Source organism: Ptychodera flava, chromosome 6 (assembly GCF_041260155.1).
Source record: "Ptychodera flava strain L36383 chromosome 6, AS_Pfla_20210202, whole genome shotgun sequence".
Taxonomy (NCBI): Eukaryota; Metazoa; Hemichordata; class Enteropneusta; family Ptychoderidae; genus Ptychodera; species Ptychodera flava.
In genome coordinates, this window is record NC_091933.1 from 26,851,798 (window position 1) to 26,874,283 (window position 22,486).

Genomic DNA, 22,486 nt, shown 5'->3' on the forward strand with positions numbered 1-22,486 from the left:
CACCCCTTCATTATTGTTAAGTGTTACATGAGAGGTCATACAATTATGTTGGTGGTGCAATTTTCCTTTAAAAAAATTATCAAAACTCAATAGATTCAAATGCAAACATTATATACTGAGACTCACTATGAAAGATGATCATCATGACTGAAGTCCCAGCGTTGTTCCCAGTACTGATTGTTGATAAGCCATCTCATGTGTTCCTTTTCGATAAAAAGAGGAAAAAATAGAATAATGAGATTATGAAACAAACAATATGGATTCTAAAATTTCAAAGACGGGTCCAGTTGAAGCTGCTGAGAAAACAATGACTGTACCTCCAAGTATCCATAGGCTGCAGTTCTCTTCAGCATATCTCTGGTGTATCCATGTCTCAATACTGCTGTGTACCAGGGCAAGTATTCTGTTTCCTTTGATAGGTATTCCATCATTTTAATGGAGTAGACCTGGTCCATTTGGTGGGCATTTGCAATGGAAAATGACTCTTCAACGAGTTGTGATCTTGTCCTGACTGGGATGGTCTGAAATGCACAAACATTTTGATATTGTCAAGTTATAGATATTGCATTGGAATACTGACTTTGATAATGATCTTTACAGCCATGATACAAGTTTTGCAAATGAAGGTCTTATGTATACTTGAAACTCAGCAACAGCTGACTTAATAGCTAGCAAGCACCACATGATTTAATGTATATTTTTATTTTCTTTCAGTTCACTTTCTCATCTTTCATAGCAGCAGAGACGACCAGTAACATGCTCAGTTTAAACTGGATTTTAATACAAATATCAACCGATGTCACCTGAGTGTAACTGTTACCTGTACAATCAAAACAAGGAACCTTTTTTTGAATGTTTCCTTATGGACAGAATGCTTGTAGAAAACAAAACATGTAGCAACTATGATGAAGGCAGTTTCGAAATGCATGTGATTGCCCATATTTAGAAAAAGTGTATCAGGGTGCGGTATGCAAATTGTGAAATTTGAGGGCACTTTTCTGATGGCTCTACAAAGGAACATGGCTCAGGGTAGATGATAAGATGCAATAAACAGATGACTTATGAGGTAATTACTTGTATACTAATATTAATTGTACTCACTGTGTGATCTTGATCTTTCAGGAATTTTGCCAGTTTGTCCCAGTTTTCATTTTCATACTTCACCCGATACAAGCCTTTGTGGTTAATATTTACAAGGTACCAATCTTTATCAGACGCAGATGATGACAACGTGAAATTCCCTGACATCAAAAGAAGGCAACATTTGAATTCATTCTCAAATTTCTTATTGCTTAAGAAATTTAAGTCTATCTAAGAGAAGCTCATAGTCATCAGTAAAGGGAAGTCAGGGTATTGCTGACAACTTATTCAGTAATTGTAAAACTAACTACATGTAGAAGTGTTGTTTGACGTTCCAAACGTCTGTTCAACACGTATGCAACATCTTGTTATCATGTGACAAGGACGCTACACGTACTGATCAAATGTAATTAGACATGTAACTTAACCTCCCTATAATGATAATGGTGAAATATTTGTTGTGATATTGCTGGCAAGACAAGAGCACTTTGGCACAGAATGATAATGGTGAAACACTTTGTGGTGGTATTGCTGGCAAGACAAGTACATTTTGGCACAGAATAATAATGGTGAAGCACTTGTTGTTGTATTGCTGGCAACAAGGTTGAGATGGTAAAGAGAGATGGTGAATAACAGTGTACGGTGTATGCCTACCTGGTCCCATGTTCATCCACATTTCGTGTGGATTCTCAAATTCCATTTCTTTCTGATCAGTGAAAGTGATGGGGATATGCCACTTATATCTGCAAGGGTTAAACGTGAAGTGTTGTGGGTAAATTGCAACGCTGATTTTTGTTACAGCTTTTGACTATACTGGTTTCATAGTTAAACACCTTGCACAGAGTGATCATGAGCATCTTGTGCACATCTCAATGACAATGAGAATTGCAATGCATTCCAGGTGTGACTGAAATTCATCAAATTAATAAAATGCATTACTACAATTTTGCGATGATACTTAAAATCCAACAAGTAAACTTGCAGTTAAGAAAGATATAAACAGAAAAAAAACAGCAGTATTTCCTTTGTGTGCCTTACCCCATATCATAGTAGTTGTTATTGGGTGTCTCATTAGGATCCATGAGGAATCTCTCCTGGTCAGCATGTATGACATTTCCATCACGTGTGACTGTGACAATTGGATATCCCATCTGCAGTGTCCATGTGTCCATCACCTGAGTCACATTTGTATCCTTCTTCCCTTCATCAGCCTGTGTTTGCACAACCATTCATAAATCAAAATGTGAAGATGTCTTCTGTCATGATTATATTGATCACCATAACCTTTAAGATACTGTTGTTTTATTTTAAGAAGTTGGGTTCTGGTGCATAAATTATAGATTTGGACTTCTTAGGACTGCACATATGCATTCTATTTTTTTGACCTGTGTTCTCAATGTCAATACACATTCACATTCTGCATTTTCCTCAATACAAAAAGACAATGAAACAAGTACAACCTCTTGATATATTTGAGTTATATGTATTGATTTTATAATTACCTTTGTGAGTTCAGCAAACAATTGATGTGACACAGCATTGGAGTAGGCATACTCATTCAGATAACTCTGAAGTCCTGCCTTGAATGTTTCTTCACCAAGGAATGTTTTCATCATCATCACCAGTGCAGCGCCCTGGACAAGTAAGTATACCAGCATCATTCCTGATTCATTAAGGTTTTGTGAACAATTCATCCTCTACACATGTAACTTTACCATGAGTACTTTGATGAAATTATTATACTATTTCACTCAATATATTAATCTATCTTTGAGATTTGTCTACATCTTCCAAGGAGGTTCAGTGCTTGATGCAGTGATGAAGAACTGTACATAAAGAAATTATATACATCAAGTACTCAAATATTTATCACTGTAACTTTCAACAATCTTCAAATTGCTTTTACAAAAAAAGGTACCATCCATCTAATTAAAATCACTTCAATGTATGAAACTTGAGTAATGGACATCATGAGAACTGGAATATATTTAATATATATATATATATATATATATATATATATATATATATATATATATATATATATATATATATATATACCGGTATATATATATATGTGTGTGTGTGTGTGTGTATATATATATTATAGGGAGAGAAAGAGAAAATCAACATTATTTTACAAATATATGGGAGTGTAGCATACATTTGTTTGTGCATGAGTTCATTCATGCTTGCATACACATTTTTCTGAATGCATGCTACATTCATTCTGAGAAAATAACATGATAAAAGTACCCATAACATGTAATAATCTGATAAATTAAGCCTGTTGTTACCAGTCAATAACATTCTCATGCAGAAAGAGAGACAGGTTGGCAGATGAAAATAACAAGCAACCTAGCGGCCGATATAGCTCTGCTGTGTTTATGTAGAGAATAACTATTTTTGATACATGTTGATGAAGAAGGTGGAAATCTTTGATAGCTCAATGCAGTGGCCAGAAAACAGTGGCTAAAATAGCTGCAAAAATACACAATTGAAGATTTCATCATACTTTGAATATATCACATCAGATCATCCCTAAGAACATGTCAACCAAAGCTATCTGATGAGTAGTTTTTTGAGAGTAAAATTTTTTGACCAAAAATGGCAACAATTGCCCCCAAAAACAAAAATTGCAGATTTCATCATAATTTCAAAAGATTAAATTTGGTTCATCTATAGAAACCTGTATACCATATTTCAAAGCTGTTAGACCAGTACTTTTTGAGAAACACATTTTTTGACCAAAAATGGAAAAAAATTGCCCCCAAAATTCAAAATTGCAGATTTCATCATAATTTCAATAAATACTTTTAAGCTGATCTATAGAAACCTGTATACCAAATTTTAAAGCTATCAGATGAGTAGTTTTGGAAATACACATTTTTTGACCAAAAATGGCAAAAATTGCCCCAAAATTACAAAATTAAAGATTTCATCATAATTTCAATAAATATCATTCAGTTCATCTGCAGGAACCTGTATCTGACTGGTAGTTTTGAAGAAGAAGATTTTTAAAGATCTTTTTACCGAAAATGACAAAAATTGCCTTAAAAATACAAATATGCAAATTTCACCACGATTTGAACAAATCTGACTGAAGTCACCCAAGTCAACTGCATATCAAATTTCAAAGCAAGCGGTTACAGAGAAGAAGATTTTTTTACCAAAAACACCGAAAAATGCCCCAAAAATACAAATATGCAAATTTCACCACGATTTGAACAAACTCAAGTGAGGTCACCCCAAGTGAACTGCACATACAATTTCAAAGCAATCGGACTTGCGGTTTCAGAGGAGAAGGCAATTGTTGACGGACGACGACGGACGACGACGACGGAAAATCAACCTATTTGATAAGCTCCGCGTCGCTGACAGCGGAGCTAACAAAAAAGCATGCACATGGCAAGTGCTTCAAGTGATTATTTGAGCTAACTACTGGTTTTTGGCAGTGTTCAACAGCATATTGGTCTTATCAATAGCATACATTATTACGCCGTAGTACCAAATTGTCAGCAGGACTTACCCGCTGATATGCAACTCGATCAAACATGTCATCAATTTCATCTGGCCAGCCTACAGGTCTGACAGTGGGCTTGGAGGTCCATGAGTCATCGTGGTCAAAGGCTCTGTACAAGTCTTCAAGTGCATGGAACTGATCAGACTGTGAAGGGAAAAAATAGGGAACAGTCACAAGAAATGGAAAATGCATAATTTATTATGTGTTCACTGGTTTTAATGGCCACTTTGCCTTTGAATCTGTTTATTGTCTCAGGATAGTGAAATCAATAGCAATATCAGGCAGGATTCCAGAAGACAGAGTCTACTCACCATCTGCCAGGTAGGTTCAACAGCGTCAAGTGCAGGACTTTCAAGGTAACTTGCAAATGCTTCATTCAACCAAAGGTGATCCCACCAGGCCAGAGTTACCAGATTACCAAACCACTGAAATGAAAGGTGAAAATGATGAAGTGTGGAAAACAGTCGTATTGAAATCTAAAATTTTTAATGTCGTACAAGATGACATATGGGCTCATTACTGTACTTACCATGTGTGCCAATTCATGAGCGATGACGAATCCAACACCATGCTTTCGGAAGTGGGTATGGTATTCTGGATTATACAGGAGATATGATTCTCTGTACAGTATCAACCCCCAGTTTTCCATGGCACCAGAGCCAAAATCAGGAACAGCAACCATATCTGAGATAAAAATAGTCTGGGTCAAAAACTCTGACGAAAGTGAACTTTAATTATAAATGCAGAAATCACAGCTGTCATATTTTGGTAAGTCATCCTTATGAGCTTTAAGCTTAGAAGTTACATGACATTGTACACAAAATGATAAGAAATGGTTTTCATTACCATGCTTTGGTAGGGGATCGAGAATTCCAAAGTAATCTTCAAAGTATGTCAGGATTTCACTTCCAGCATGGAGAGAGTAGTTCAAACTAGATACCTCTTCTTTACGACACCACACACGCATCTGTCAAAATGAAACAGTCCGTTAACTCTGAGAAAATTGTTTGACCAAAATGACAAACAGCACATTTACTGAAGACACAGATGTTACAATAAAATGGTCAAATATACACGCAAACAATCTGATCAGAAGTTTCAGTTTGATAAAGTAAATCACTAACTTGAGCAAGTCATTCATAGTGCTGCATTCCTGGTTCTCACTTTTTGCAACCATGGACACTCATGTACACACATACAATTTGTGTTCTTCAATATCAATCACCTGATTTAGACATGTGACCCACATTGTTGTTACCAAGTGATAGGCAAAGCAACATTGTCCTTTGCACACTGCATTGCACACGGTATGCACACTTTGCCCTTCAGGTGGAAATTTGAATACACTATGATGGGATATGACATAATTTGATAGCAAAAGAATTACATGTCATATGAATATACACACACACCCACCTTTTCCACAAGTTAATGCTAACCTGCTGCACATGCAAAATGCAAGCTACAGTATATTTCTATTTTGAAATTATGAAACGCAAATATATGCAGTTACTATATATGGTTTACAAGATCACCCTTAAAATTAACCTAACCATGGTATTTTCAGCAATCAAAGATTTGTGTTACTTACAGTCTTATTGTTTGCTGTTGTCATTTCCAGACTTCCAAAATCTGCGACCACGATTGCAATAAGGTATGTTGGCATGAAAATATCTGTCCTTTCAAATACAGTGGTATTCCAGTCTCCATCTTGAGTTGTCTCCATCACTGGCATGTTCCAAAGGGCAATGCGTGAACTCCTGTGCTCGATGGTCATTTCAAACTTGGCCTTGAGTTGTGGTTCATCAAAACATGGGAAGGCTCTTCTGGCAAAAGTTGACTCAAACTGGGTTGCTATTGCATGCCTGAAAGATAACCAAGATAACCAGTTATTTAGAATTTTGTGTTTGAATTCAAATACTTGGATCATACTGCCATGAAAAGGCCAATTGAATTTATTCAGTTAGAGCAACGAATAATTACTGTAATTTGGGCTACTTGAACTACCAGACCTTCAATTGCCAATAAAATTAAGAAATCAGGTTTGGCAACGGCACTCTACTAAATTGACCATCTTACAAGCAGTAAATAGTTTTAAAATCAATGGAAATGATAATCATAAGAAGTTTTCAATAAGATGTTTGTATGGATTTGATTTGTAATGAGATTGGTACATAATACCTGAGCTGGTAATGAGATTGGTACATAATACCTGAGCTGAAGTGATTTGTTGTCAACAGTCATTGTGATCATTGTCTTGAGACAGAGCCACAGCATCAGCATTACTGCAGCTGTGGCTCCAAACAGTGGAGTTAGTCTATTTTTGTTGTTTTTAGTGTGACACTGTACATGATGACAATTAAACCTTAGGGAAAATGTGTTCATATATTCTTTGATTCTGGGAGTGAAAGCAGCTGACTTTTTTTTAACTTTTGCATTTTTGAACTGTTGCAAAAGCTGCATTCATAAATCCTCTAAGCATGCATAATTAGAAGAAAATCAGTGGAGGCATGCCTCTGTAATGACTTTGGAAATGTGAAATTACACAACACAATGATCTACAGGTAGCCACCTTCGATTGCATTGCAAAACAAATTGATGTAAGAAAGTACCCAACAGCATACTGTCATTGAGTCAAGTTTGAATAAGATCTGTAGAGCATGGTTTATGAATGATTCATGTCATAGTAAATGTAAATGTCGGCTGCCTGGCGGCCTTATCAGATCTTATCACCAAACAAAAATGACACGCAGAGGTATATAATTGCCTGTCAGAAGAATGGCTTTGGATAGATACTTATAGGAACACATGCATCCATACCTATTAGGTGTTCAGATTTAATTCTGAGTGCTACAGATATCTATACTTACTTCATATCATTATTTTCCCCCTCTGTGTAGTTACTGAGATAGAGTCCAAGAAGATCAGAATGCAGCAGAGTTCCTGTGAATGCATTGAGAGTAATCACATATTCTGTTCCCATCTGCATATCACTGACAAGATACACTTTCACAAATTCATACTTTTCAACTATTTCTACTCTGTCTACATCAATGGTCTGTGAAGGATTGTCTTTTTCAGCCACAGTGATCATGGCCGGTGTATCATCCACTTTCAGGGTATCATGTGCATGGAAGATGATTACATCAGTAGTGTCTAGAACTTCAAAAGTCATTTCAACACTGCCATCAAAAGAGAATCTCTTCTCCCCATCCTCTTCATCCAGATATGGCTTGATACTGATTGAATACAAGGATGGTTTCAAGGTTTCTGGTAAGCGTCCATCAAATGGTTCTCTCTCTGGTGGTTCTTCAGTTTTATTTGTTGCATCCATCAACTGTTGATAAACTGCTTCATAGTTTCTTTCCACCCACTGAATGTTCAACTTGACCTTGTCCACAGTGCTCTGGTAGGTGTTCTCTGGAAAGCCTGGTACATACATGTTCTTTCTGCCAAATTCTTCAAGCTGAAGCCAAGAGAATTTGAACGTGTGTACCTTATAAAATGCTGTTTACAAATATCATAATTGCCTCCCCCCATGTCACTGTTTCATCGACATTGGTTGAAGAGTTTGAGACCTTGTTCTGAAGGTTGTTTTGATGGTAATTACATTTGAGCAGCAAAACTGCTCTTGCACAGATGAAATATTTAATCCATACTTGAAATCTATTACCTTTCGCACACTGACTTAGTTTGTTTATGCACATACCTTCATTAAATCTGCAGGTGTGTTCATGAAGTCACCAAACTGCAAGGCAACACTGAATGCACCATTTCCATGGCTGAAACAAAAGTATAGAAAAAAGTTACAAAATTGAAAAAACTTAAAGAGGTATCAAAATGGTAATATGCTTGACTGATATACAGTTACATATATTTTCTGCAGGTATAAAGTCATGCAACTTACGCTGCTCTGAGGGCATCCCAGTTTGCCATGGTGAACTCCACTGCCATTGAATAGCCAATTGGAGAGTTTCGTAGGACACTTCCAATGACACTGTTTGCCTCCTTCTTGGTCAGGGCATAGTCAAGATACCTGCGATGTATCAAGGGTAAATGCATCAGTCTTTTTCATGGCATTCAACCTTTCCCCCCAAAATAGTCAGCTATTATTCTACTCAAGTAGAACTGGGGAATGTATCCATTCTATACAATGCAATGAAAAAATGATGAAACAGTCTAACAACATATTGTACATATTACAGTCTGAATTCAATTGGAGGAAACACTGAAAGTTTTGTTAATTATCAATCCATTCACACCCAGACAATGGTTTCTGTAAGCAAATGATTAATGCTATATCAATACACTAAAGTGTTTTGTATGTTACACAAACATATCCAGATATGACGTTTTACTCTATTGAAGTGTGACTTTGATCACATAAACAATTAAACTCTTCTGTACCGTTTAATGATCCACTGCTCTTTGCTGCATGCTAAAGCAGAGCGTATACTACTTCTTTCACCAGATGGGATATTGCCGCTGTCATAAAGGCTCCATGTCTTCTCCCAGACCTCTTCTGTACCGTATTTGATTGCAGTGCAATATACTGTGTCCTTGATGTTGAAATGGATCAAACTGAAACAACAAGAAGCAATTTATCAATGTTGAATCAAGTATCCCATCCCTGACAAATAGGGACCATGTCAAGAAATAAATGTCTGATAACATCTTGAATTTCTGTTGGACAGAACACTAAGCACTGTGGCAAATACTTACTTGGTGTCTTCTGGGTTGTCCAACCACTGGCTGAATTGAGCCTTGGCATTGTCCACACAGTCTTGATGTCCATAATAACAGGCAGTTTCCAAAGCATTGATTTGTTTGTAACTATGGAGAAACAATAGCAAACAGCAATTGAAAATCTCTGAAGGCACCCAAATGTGATCATGAATGATAAAAGATATTTGGTTGATAACAGGGATATTTATTGACCATTAACCTTCCAAAGTTGTCCTTTTTGAACATTGTGTGTCTCACTCTTCTTGTGGAAGTACATGTATGCATTGAGCTGTACGGAGGGCATCAGAAGGAAAGTATGATTAAAAAAGGCAACTCACTATGAGAGGTGATCATCATGACTGAAGTCCCAGCGTTGTTGCCAGTACTGGTTGTTGATAAGCCATCTCATGTGTTCCTGTGCAGAGTGAGGAAAATTATAAAATCAGCTTATGAAATATGTTAGACTTGCATCGTGAAATTTGCATCATGCTTTGAATGAATAAATGGTAGAGGCTTGGGTAATGTGCTACATGTACGTATGTTCGTGTTTGTGACTTTGCCAAGCTGATGCTACTGAATCGTGATCAACTTATAACTTGGTTTCTATTAAAACCGCCTGTTGTATAGAGGTTTTTTGACCAGACCTTCTCTGCTAGACAAGTTATGCAAGTGTTCAAACCATCTGAACTGAACTTCCCTTTGACAAAGCCCACAAAGCTTTATAGAATACTTCATGTGGAACAAAATCTTCAAAAACTAGCGACAAACAGGAGTTTATCAGTGATGCATTTAAGATAACATGACTGTACCTCCAAGTATCCATAGGCTGCAGTTCTCTTCAGCATATCTCTAGTGTATCCATGTCTCAGTACTGCTGTGTACCAAGGCAAGTATTCTGTTTCCTTTGATAGGTATTCCATTATTTTAATGGAGTAGACCTGGTCCATTTGGTGGGCATTTGCAATGGAAAATGACTCTTCAATGAGCTGAGATCTTGTCCTGATTGGAATGCTCTTAAAATATCAAAAAATACTGACAATGTCACTATTCGCTCCCATATAGTTAGCAAAACAAGCCAACAATTGTATGAAACATGGACATACATACAGACAGACTGACATACACAGACTGGCACAGAGTGATGACATTGGCCCTCAAGTGTGCCTTGGCCCATGGAGAGCGATAAAGATATAACAAACAGCTGAATGTAATGATAAAATAGTTAAATATAGGCAAACAGGCACTTAGGGTGAATATGTTACAGCAATTCTATAAGTTCCTTTTCCTTTTCTACTTCTGTGATAATTTTTTTGACAATCAATCTGCAGGGCAGTTTTTGTATTGACAAATATGTTATCTTTTACAAGCACACAGCGAACTGTTCTTGATTTTTCATTTACAATATTTGACATAGACTGAAATACATAATATAATAAATAATATAATATAATATAATATAATAAATAAATAATATGCAACCAATGTTTACATTCTGCCCATACACCAGATACATGGAGAGATTTCAACATACAATCATTAACTCACGAACCCTACAGGGAAAAGTAAACATTTTTTTCTTCCAGAACAACTGGTGCATCCACATCTGGAACAACTTATAAACTTAACCAATTACAAAAGGATGATGACACAAGAGATAAAGTTAAGAAATTTAACTGTGGTGAACTTGACTATTCCTTTCAAATCCTTAGCTAACTTGACATTTTAAACTATTATATGGTACACTGCATGGTTAAATGCCCACAAAAATACATCAGGGGTGGACCATTTTATAAAGGGGGGTGTCTGGAAGATTGATGAGGTACATTATCTTTTTATTCGATCCATTGACATTTGTTTGGAAATTTTTTCAAAATCTGTCAGGAACCCCCCTACCAGGATATCAAATGGTCCACCCCTTTGTATTGACCATCTTTGCATGAGATATACACTGACCAGATGGTAGGAAGTGTGTCAACTATTTACAACCTTGATACTGTTAAACATTGACAAAATTTGGAATATATTTGTTGGAAACCAAACCTGCTAAAATCCCTTCAGCTACGTTTTCTTATGATTTTTTTCCCCATTTCAACACCAAATACAGTTTACCATATCAAATGCTTACTAAATCACCACATTATATACTCTTAGTTCCAGTAGGTATAAAATTTACAGTTTCGCAAAGTTGCCCTAAAAATTCAAAAATCCAGATTTCAACCTAATTTCAATATATCATATTAACATAAAAGCTAGGAACCTGTTTACTAAATATCAAAGTAATCAGACTGGTAAATTTTGAGAAACAAATTTTTTTACCAAAATGACAAAAATTGCAGATTTCTCCCTAATTTCAATATATCTTTGTAACTTAAACCCTAGGAACCTTTACACTAAATATCAAAGCTGCCAGATCACTAGTTTTAGCAGAAAAAATTTATAGACCAAAAAAGGCAAAAATAGCCCCAAAAATAAAACAATGCCAGTTTCAACCTATTTTTGACAAATTATGTGGAGATAAATTTTAGATACCCGTATACCAAATATCAAAGCTATCAAATCAGTACTTTTTGGATAAAAAAAATTTGGGAAAATTGCCCCAAAATTATAAATATGATAATATCAATACAATTTGTACAAACTTGACTGAGGTCATCCTGAGGAACATGAATATTAACTTTCAGAGCGATCAGATGAGTGATTTCAGGGAACAAGATTTTCTGACTAAAAACGGAAAAAAATACCCTAAAAATACAGTTATGCAAATTTCACCCCAATTTGTGCACACATAATTTATGCCACCTAAAGGAATATGCATACTAAGTTACAACCAAATCTGACTGATGCTTACTTTTAGACATTTGCAGGATATTTCCTTTTTTCCCCTTATTTGCATATTTTTGGCACTGACATGTTCATTTGAACAAATTCACATTTCCATCCCTAGGTGCACCTGTACACCAAATACTGAAACGGCAACCATTGCAGTTTAGGAATTTTTTATCTAGACGGACTAACAGACATACATACAAACATACACACAGACGCCATTTTGCCACCTTATAAGAATACCGATTTGCATATATACATATGCATATATGGGAGCTAAAAATTCTTCAATTGATTTATATTGAGGATTATCAGGAAATCATCTTGATTGAAATATATGGTTAAAATGATAAATCTAAGCATGTACATAAAGCTGACAAAGGTCGACATAATAATTCACTAACTTACTGTGTAATCATCTTCTTTCAGGAATTTTGCCAGTTTGTCCCAGTTTTCATTTTCATATTTCACGCGATACAATCCTTTGTGGTCAATGTTTACCAGATACCAATCGCTGTCATTCGTTGTTGTCAGAGTGAAATCAGCTGTACAATTGAATGTGACGCAAGGGAGTTACTCAATTTCTATTAAATTTGATAATTAAAACCAATTCATTCATGTAAGAATAGAGTAACTCATAACATTATACCGGTATTTGATGTCATTTTTGGGATTGTCTTCTATAATATGGCACATTTTATATATATATATTTTATATTATATATATATATTTTATATATATATATTTTACATTTTAATATATTTCAATATCAATAAGATAAAAGTTAATATGTAGTTGGTAAATCATTGATTTCATAATACCCCATTTCTGTTTTTCAATTATGAACAACATTTTTATTGTGACATACCTGGTCCCATGTCCATCCATGTTTCATGAGGACTGTCAAAAGACATCTCCCTTTGGTCAGTGTAGGTGAGAGGGACGTACCACTTATATCTGAGAATATCAAACATCACATGGTTGATTCTCAGAAGTTGATTTGACAAATGGCTCAATTAACGCATGTACCAAAGGGGAAACATTGCAAAAAAGCTAGATTTATCTACATGTATCTGAAGAGAAATGTACAAACTGGTGGATTGAAGAGATTTCTACAGTTCATTGACAGTGCTGTTCTGAAACTATCAGACTTCCATGGTAAAAGCAAAAGTCTTGAAATATAGTTCCTGATTAATGCAGCCTCATTATAAAGTCATCTGTTGAAGCAAAAAAAACCATGCCAAGCACAGAACAATTTAAGATAACAATTTTTCATGTTTGTTGATCTTACCCCATATCATAGTAGTTGTTATTGGGTGTCTCATTAGGATCCATGAGGAATCTCTCCTGGTCAGCATGTATGACATTTCCATCACGTGTGACTGTGACAATTGGATATCCCATCTGCAGTGTCCATGTGTCCATCACCTGAGTCACATTTGTATCCTTCTTCCCTTCATCAGCCTGTATTAATATGAACATTTCAGAACATTAAAAATAAGTGTATGCTACTTAGAGGTTATTACCCAATATCGCCTGTTCCTGTGTCGTATTCAGCATGAGTGTCATTTGTGCTGCGTCAGACACGAGACGAAGTCGAGTGTCTGACGCAGCACATATGACACGAATGCTGATACGACACAGGAAACAGGCGATATTGGGTAATAACCGATTTATCATATACCCATGCCCATAATTTTAGGGAATTTTTACTAATAGAACGAAAAACCTTTAATTTTGAGGCTTTACTTTATTACGCCTTGCGCATAAATATCAGAATGTCTATGTGAACAGGCTTCATTCATAAAGTATACGACGAAGATGTCAACATCACGCGCGACATCGCTGCAAGTCGTCCATATCTCAATGAAACCCAAGAAGAAAGACACCGGGATACAAAAATCGGCATACAGAAGGAACATTTTAAGGTGCAATATGCTATTACAACTGTAACCGATCAAAAACTGGTCCGCTTTAAATCTATCCTGATTTCAATCGTTGTACGGCACGGAGCTCGCGCGGAGAGGGGACGCCATTTTGTTAGTTTACCTTTAGAGTTGCCATGTCAACAGTCGTCGCGCGCGACATCGCTGTCACGCCACGCGCTCACTACCTGTTCGGTGGAGACCGTGCACAGTGCCGGCGCCGTGCGAACGGCAGAGTGTTTGCTGGAACTTGACCAAAAAAATACCATGGGAAAACATTTCAAGACTCAACGTGATATTTCCGTATTTTGCAACCAGAAATACCCGTGTTCCTCGAAGCCCTTCAAGGTTTTACGTCGGCGACATCGCTTCGCAGGCGGGGAGCGGCAGCCATTTTGTTGTTTACGTTGTTTACCAACAAACTGCTAATGTAGTTCGGGAAAACTCTAAAACTGATGACGTTCATCGTGCATATCTCGACGTTTACCGTGAAATATCACGGCCGATATTTTACGTTGAACGTCACTAGGATGTAGCAATATGGGCATGGGTATATGATAAATGGAATATGTCAACCATTTTTGCAATGACTTTGGTAAAACAATTTTACTGAATTTGATTCATGGAGTTTGCATATACTACAAGCATATTGCAATTTATATGATAGGTATACGTGTATATTTGATTGCTTACACATTTACACATATGTAACAGTACAAATTTGACTATCCCATTTGAAAACTTATCATGATTCAATTATGGCATGACATCTTACATGTCAAACTACATACATTTGTTATAATTACCTTTGTGAGTTCAGCAAACAATTGATGGGACACAGCATTGGAATACGCATACTTATTCAGATAACTCTGAAGTCCTGCCTTGAATGTCTCCTCACCAAGGAATGTTCTCATCATCATCACCAGTGCAGAGCCCTATACATGTACAAGGCAATTAACAGGAAGAGAAATAATAGAACAGTGCCTTGATCAGCCTCTTACTATTCCATATACAACTGATAATGTAATTCGCTGTATCAGTAGATACACTAACTCATGCACATCAATTTAAGGTGTATAATGTAATCTAAAGATCCAGAATAATTGATGGAAGTAGGTAAATAGCTATATGTTGACTGAACATAATCATTTGTTAGAAGGTTTGTACTTAACTTGTGTCAACTTAAAAAGCATGTGCACAGATGTTTGTTTTATGTATACCATTATTTGTTTGCAGGTTCATACTTTGCATTATGTTCATTAAACAATCTGTTATAATCAATATTAGCATGTACATAGTTATTTGTTGGATTTCAATAGCTATTTGTTGGAAGATATTATGATACTGTGTATTGTGATGTGTACAATAATGTAGGCAAACAGAGACAAAAAGGAGCAGTTCTAATTATGCTATAGATATTCAATGCAACAATTCATAAAAATAACTGTTTCAAACACACGCACATGTTGAAATGACTCTGGTATACAACTCTATCAAACATCTCCTCATTTGATTAGCTATGATTTGTTTACGTATCATTGTAATGACCAAATTGTGACCAGAATTAACTCACCCTCTGGTATGCAACTCTGTCAAACATGTCATCAATTTCATCTGGCCAGCCTACAGGTCTGACAGTGGGTTTGGAGGTCCATGAGTCATCGTGGTCCAAGGCTCTGTACAAGTCATCACGTGGGTGGAACTGATCAAACTGTAAATGTGGAACAAATGAGGAATATTCATCAGAAGTGGAAAATTGATCATTTATATTTCTGATCATTGGTTTAAATGGTTAAAACTGCCCTCTCACTTATTACTTGCCCCATGGTAAAGTGAAATTCAAGGACAAGCAGTCAAGCAATATCAGGTAATAAGACAGGAAATCTACTCACCATCTGCCAGGTTGGTTCAATGACCTCAAGTGGTGGACTTTCAAGGAAACTTGCAAAGGCTTCATTCAACCAAAGGTGATCCCACCACGCCAGAGTGACCAGATTACCAAACCACTGAAATGCAAAATGACAATGTGTTAAATCAGTGGAAGAATACAATTTTCAATACTGTACCCAATTCACATACATATACAAGATGTGATTACTCACCATGTGTGCCAGTTCATGGGCGATGACAGCTGCGACACCATGCTTTCTGAATTGGGAATTGTATCCAGGATCATATAGAAGATATGATTCCCTGTACAGTATCAACCCCCAGTTTTCCATGGCACCAGAGCCAAAGTCAGGAACAGCAACCATATCTGAGATGACAAGAGTATTATTGACAAAACATTCTTAAAAGACTAAACTTTAATAAAGTATTGGAAAGTACAGCTATGTTTGAGTTAACTATTCCAATGGTCTTGAAATTGCAAAAGTATGTGCAAAGCGATAACTGAAGTTTGCCTTTACCATGCTTTGGTAGGGGATCTAGAATTTCAAAGTAGTCTTCAAAGTAAGTCAGGATTTCACTTCCAACATGGAGAGAGTAGTTCAAATTAGATACCTCTTCTTTACGAGACCACACACGCATCTGTAAAATGAAAAAGTCCTTTGTATTTGACTCAAATTTTTGGTGATTATGGCTATGCTATAATCATGGTTAACGTTGGAAAGGACACAGAGAACAAGGCTTAAATCTCGGATATGCATAGGTCACCATGCGTCGCCTAGCCTTATCGCTTGCTATATATACTCGAGATGTAACCTAATCCACCACCTCCTTCCCTAAATTACTGTTGTCTAAACTACTTGCGTCATCTCTGCCATGTCATTAACCATGCATATATCAGTGTGGTCAACGTTACACATCGGCCATTTAAACTTTTGCCACGCACAAGTTCACATTGCAAAACTCCCAACCTCCACAAAAAAGGTGCACTTTGCTACAAGGTAGCAGCTTACAATAAAGAGAACTGTGCATTTCTTTTATATTGATAGCTTAAACAAAATAAAGTTTCATTGGGTTACTGTCATGGGCCTGTAGTAGGTACCCTGTAGCAAATTGCCTAACATGTGGTGGGATCCTGGGAGGGACCCCATACTGCCGTTCAGGCCACCACAACGCCTCAATGCCCCTGCCGTGGCAGTACATGCATCCTGGTCACGTTGCCCTACACCAAGGCCATTCAAATCTGTGAATGGCCATGGGGCAAAGGTGGCAATGATGCCTGGATGTGTCATCGCCCCTGGATTTTGGCCAAACTTTTGTCTCCATGTCGTTTCATTGCTTTAATAATAGATTCGGGTTATGCAATTCTTCCCATTGAAGTACATGTGTGTGAACAGATAGAGTGTGAGAACTATCATTGAACACTAATGGACTATTTCACTACACTATAGTGGGTCAAATCAATATTAAAATGTACCTTGCACTGTTTTTTGCGATGGAAAAATTAATGTTTTTATGAAATATGAAAACTAAACATTGGTATTAAACCCTTAAAACTGACATAGTATGCAAAGAAAGTTGTGATTCTTACAGTCTTGTTGTTTGCTGTTGTTATTTCCAAACTTCCAAAGTCTCCGACGACAATTGCAATGAGGTATGTTGGCATGACAATATTTGTCCTTTCAAATACTGTGGTATTCCAGTCTCCATCTTGAGTTGTCTCCATCACTGGCATGTTCCAAAGAGCAATGCGTGAATTCCTGTGCTCGATGGTCATTTCAAACTTGGCCTTGAGTTGTGGTTCATCAAAACATGGGAAGGCTCTTCTGGCAAAAGTCGACTCAAACTGGGTTGCTATTGCACGCCTGAAAAATAAATACCAGCAGTTTAATTTCTCTGTGTTTCAAGGGGAACACATACTCCTTGACACAGTAAACATGTTGTTGCATGTGTATACTTTTAACTTCACACTTTGCAATCCTGTATTTTACATTTACATGGAATGAAGCAAAATCACTTTCAGTTCAATCTTGTGAGGAATATTCCTCTTCTGAGACAAATATTTGGCAAGTGCTGTTGTAAATGGATACATTAGTGATGTGTATCATCCTTTAATTAAAGGAACTACTCACGATCTCTGGGATCGCCTTTGTTCTAGTCTGTAAGAGGATTATGGAGGTGTGATAGCCTTTTGTTTTCTATTGAAATTGTAATCTGGTGGATAAATTTTCTGATGACACAATCTGGTGCCAACACATGCAGGCCTTTAAGTGACACATATTAAACTTTTGGTTGACTTACTATAGTTATCAGGCTTTGAAGTACATTTGCAGTCACACAATCAGATTTGGGAATAATATGTCATCATCATCTTGTATTATCTGTAACTTATACCGATAATTCTAATCTTAATGTAAAGACATATTACAGAAAAAGTGAACATCCTGTAGACTGGATGACTTACTTCACATCATTATTTTCACCCTCTGTGTAGTTACTGAGATAGAGTCCAAGAAGATCAGAATGCAGCAGAGTTCCTGTGAATTCATTGAGAGTAAGCACATATTCTTTTCCCATCTGCATATCACTGACAAGATACACTTTCACAAATTCATACTTTTCAACTATTTCTACTCTGTCCACACCGATGGTCTGTGAAGGATTGTCTTTTTCAGCCACAGTGATCATGGCCGGTGTATCATCCACTTTCAGGGTATCATGTGCATGGAAGATGATTACATCAGTAGCGTCTAGAACTTCAAAAGTCATTTCAACACTGCCATCAAAAGAGAATCTCTTCTCCCCATCCTCTTCATCCAGATATGGCTTGATACTGATTGAATACAAGGATGGTTTCAAGGTTTCTGGTAAGCGTCCATCAAATGGTTCTCTCTCTGGTGGTTCTTCAGTTTTATTTGTTGCATCCATCAACTGTTGATAAACTGCTTCATAGTTTCTTTCCACCCACTGAATGTTCAACTTGACCTTGTCCACAGTGCTCTGGTAGGTGCTTTCTGGAAAGCCTGGTGCATATTGGTATCTGCTACCAAACATTTCGAGCTGGAATCAATATTACAAAAGGTCTTGAAATTATGGAAGAAGTCATCTTGGAGATTCACTTGCTTTAAATCTTGACTTCAAATATGACTTCTTAATTGTAAACAGCTCTTATGACTGCTTTACTGATTAATTATCAGGATTTTCACTCAATCGTCAGTAGGATTTTTAACTTGACTTCAGATTTGATTGACTCAAATTTGATACTCATGAATGATCTCTATATATATATATATATATATATATCACACTATGTGTCTTGAAAACTGTGAAGATTTTATGATAAGAATGTTTCTCAACCACCGCACCATTCTCTATTAGTATAAACTGTAAGCGTCTTTACAACTTTTAAAACGTGGGTAAACCTGAATGAATTTTGCCATTTTAGCATATACCGGTACAACATCCAGTTTTGATGTCATCACTCACCTTCATCAGGTCTTCATAAGTGTTCATAAAATCAGCAAATTGCCAAACTATGCTGAATGCACTGCTTCCATGTCTGAAATCAACGGTTAATGCAGGATAGTTACATGATGAGAAAATCATGTAGATATCAGTATATTACATGAATGAATATAAAGATGTTTTAAGCAAAACAATTAGAATTGTCATAAAAGTAGTTTTTGCAAGTTAATGCTCTTCTTGTTGTTGTTAATAGTCGCGCCAGCGGCTTACTGACTACGCATGCGCATATTTATAATATACTATTGGACTAACCGGAAGTGTACCCTACCTTCATGGGGCCGCCATGTTTTTTTGAGTACTCGTAAATAAACAAATACAAAACGTGCAAATTATTATTTTATAACATGCCATTTATAAAATTTATCTTTTGTTAGCCTGTTAGTGTTATTATCCACCTTGTCGCTGATACAAAATATCGTTAATATCACGCACAAAAAATAGAAAATGTGAGAAAACTGTTGTGCATACGCAAAGAATGCTGGGATTGAATTTTAGAAAAGCGACCCCTGTGTCAATAACTAGATTCAAAATTGACAGTTTTTAGACAGAACGCTCCAGTTTTCAGCTTGCAAGTGGAAGGTGGGCAGTGCGGTTACCATTGCAATGGTAAAGATGGCATAATACGTCCCTTGTTTAACACAATAGGCTGTTATCATGGTAAAAATTGCCAATTTTTGTCCAACATTTTTACACATTACAGAAAATCTATTCCTGCACTGCTGCAGGGTTTGACGTCGTGTACGTACGTGAACTGCTTCCATCAGAGGGAAACTGGGCATAGTTGTCACACAAACGTAATACTATATGAAGTAACAATTAATTCTATTTTATCAAATACAAATAACATTGCCAATCCTAACCCCTGGCGCGACACCAAGGGCTGAGCCCTATATAATATTATTGCTGTAATCTACGGCAGTCATCACACAAAGAGAACAATAAGCATGTCAAGAAAATATTCATTCACACCCTTACACAAAATTAAGAAAACTTCCCTATAGATTAACCCTTTGACCGCTGTAATTTTTCCCACCAACATTTCAATGCAATATTTTACCGATTTTTGTGAACTTTTCTGTAAGTTTTTTCATAATTATGGACCAAATGGATATCACATTTCATTAGCTACAGTTTTCTGTCAAAAGTTTGGCAAAAATTAGAAAAAAATTGACAGTGGTGTATTTTATAAGGTGACAAAAATTGACTTTGGCGCTCAAGCAGCTAAGCAAACATTGTGCATACTCAGATTTTACATATCTTTATCTCAAATGTGTCTATTGGTCTCTGGTTTCAAGACAAGATTGCCAATCATTACTTCAAAAGCATTGAGATTCTAAAAAGCAATTGGGGTGTACTTGACTTTCCCCCAATTCTGTGGGCTAATAAAATATCAAAACAGAGTACGAAACTGGGAAAGAATAAACTTCAGCAGACTGTCACTTTTATAGTCAGGTGTTCAAACAATTGAAGCAATTTACTTTGGACCCACTGGTATTAGGATAGTATGCGCCTCACAAGTGAAAAACTTAAACTTTCACTCAAACTTTCCTCGATGAAACTTTTGACCATTCTCTTACCAAAGCAAGAATAAAAATCAGGGGTCACCGTGCAAACTTTGGTACTTGATGATAAGTTCCCAAAAAGTGAGATTCTGTATTCAACAGCATGAACATTCGCTTAGCAAAACTGTTACACACTTCACAAGGAACCCACAGCTCCAAGCTAGAAAAAGACTGGCGGGAAAACTTCGCACATGCTCAGTAAGGTCCAAAGTCAAAGGCTGACTAATAACGTTAATACATCAATGACAGGAACTGAAAGATTAACAATCTCCCCTTGTTCTTTTGTTCAAAAGGAAATAAATTGTCTGATAAATTGTCCGATGAAAAATGTCCCTCCAAGACACTGCTGCATGGAATGCATTATAAACAAAAAAAAATCTCTCTAGTCTTTCTTCATGTCCATGAACTGAATTTAAATACACAAATCTTGTCCAGATGAAGTTAGTGCAAGTCAACAATTCCTTCAGCAAGTGCTTTCATCAGCAGTAGAGGCGACGCTCCTTTTTTCGTCAAACAATCTGCTACCTGTTTCTTGCCCTTTGACCAAGTTATCCTTTGTATTTGATGATTCTCGACCAGTTCCTTGATTCCACTTATTTCAATTCTTAGCCGTTTTTCTCCCACCACTTTTGTTGATTTTACAGCTTCACACAGCGACTTACAATCTGTAAGGCACACAAGGGGTAATACTTCAGACGTTGGTTTGCCTGTAGTCAGTTCTGCAAATAGGATAGCAATAACCAATGCAGCATCAATGCCGTCTGCCATTGCAAGTGTTTCTGCTGCTAAGGTACTGCGTACTACACGGCGAATCTTCTTGGAGTTCCAACTAATAGGTGAAAATTTGCCAGTCTCCCCAGCTAAAAGAATTATGTGACCACCCTGGCTGCCGCCATCTGGGAGATTACCAAGTGAAGCATCACTATACACAACTAAAGATAAACTTCCATCACCAAGATGATGAAACTTCAATGATATTCTATCAGTTTTAATCCTTCTGATGACTTTGTTGGCGTGTAGAAGATCTTCAACACTCCCATTTTTGATCCTTGCTGCCAGATTACATGCATCAAACAATATATCTGGACGACTCTGATGTGCTATCCACAATATTTGACCCACCTTCGATCGCAAAAGATCTCTCTCAATATCAGTCAGTGGCATGTCCTTTTCCAAAGTTCTGCATCTCTTAATGTCGATAGGAGTCAGATTGTCAATGTAGTTGTCTTGATCCAAACGTATTTCATCGTCACCACTTGAAAGACCCATGCCAACATATTGAAATGCATGGCTACCTTCTTTACCAACATGCAATGTTGCACGAATATGATTGATGACCGTTGCTTCAAATTCTGGTGTTCCACCCCATACAAAGTCATCCACATGACTTGCCAAATAGCCGATCACCACACCATCCTTGCTGATCCAA

At 36.7% G+C, this 22,486-nt stretch overlaps 1 protein-coding gene across 3 annotated transcripts in view; it reads right to left on the reverse strand.

Moving 5' to 3' along the window:
- LOC139135351 (uncharacterized) overlaps window positions 1-22,486 on the reverse strand; it is a 121,101-nt gene that overhangs the window by 40,638 nt on the left and 57,977 nt on the right. For 2 of the 3 annotated variants that reach the window (XM_070702700.1, XM_070702701.1), the window contains exons 32-60: window positions 19,457-19,529; window positions 18,435-19,030; window positions 17,562-17,835; window positions 16,492-16,612; window positions 16,186-16,340; window positions 15,976-16,089; window positions 15,657-15,794; window positions 14,887-15,018; window positions 13,447-13,619; window positions 13,024-13,112; window positions 12,563-12,699; window positions 10,138-10,341; window positions 9,667-9,743; window positions 9,326-9,436; window positions 9,011-9,184; window positions 8,511-8,639; window positions 8,313-8,385; window positions 7,474-8,069; window positions 6,195-6,468; window positions 5,450-5,570; window positions 5,133-5,287; window positions 4,915-5,028; window positions 4,610-4,747; window positions 2,583-2,714; window positions 2,119-2,291; window positions 1,735-1,823; window positions 1,102-1,241; window positions 318-521; window positions 127-203 (exon numbers count right to left, since the gene is read on the reverse strand). In XM_070702700.1, coding sequence (XP_070558801.1) covers window positions 127-203; window positions 318-521; window positions 1,102-1,241; window positions 1,735-1,823; window positions 2,119-2,291; window positions 2,583-2,714; window positions 4,610-4,747; window positions 4,915-5,028; window positions 5,133-5,287; window positions 5,450-5,570; window positions 6,195-6,468; window positions 7,474-8,069; window positions 8,313-8,385; window positions 8,511-8,639; window positions 9,011-9,184; window positions 9,326-9,436; window positions 9,667-9,743; window positions 10,138-10,341; window positions 12,563-12,699; window positions 13,024-13,112; window positions 13,447-13,619; window positions 14,887-15,018; window positions 15,657-15,794; window positions 15,976-16,089; window positions 16,186-16,340; window positions 16,492-16,612; window positions 17,562-17,835; window positions 18,435-19,030; window positions 19,457-19,529 — 4,983 coding nt within the window. The remainder of the gene's footprint in view (window positions 1-126; window positions 204-317; window positions 522-1,101; window positions 1,242-1,734; window positions 1,824-2,118; window positions 2,292-2,582; window positions 2,715-4,609; window positions 4,748-4,914; window positions 5,029-5,132; window positions 5,288-5,449; window positions 5,571-6,194; window positions 6,469-7,473; window positions 8,070-8,312; window positions 8,386-8,510; window positions 8,640-9,010; window positions 9,185-9,325; window positions 9,437-9,666; window positions 9,744-10,137; window positions 10,342-12,562; window positions 12,700-13,023; window positions 13,113-13,446; window positions 13,620-14,886; window positions 15,019-15,656; window positions 15,795-15,975; window positions 16,090-16,185; window positions 16,341-16,491; window positions 16,613-17,561; window positions 17,836-18,434; window positions 19,031-19,456; window positions 19,530-22,486) is intronic. The other variant, XM_070702702.1, reaches the window with a different exon arrangement.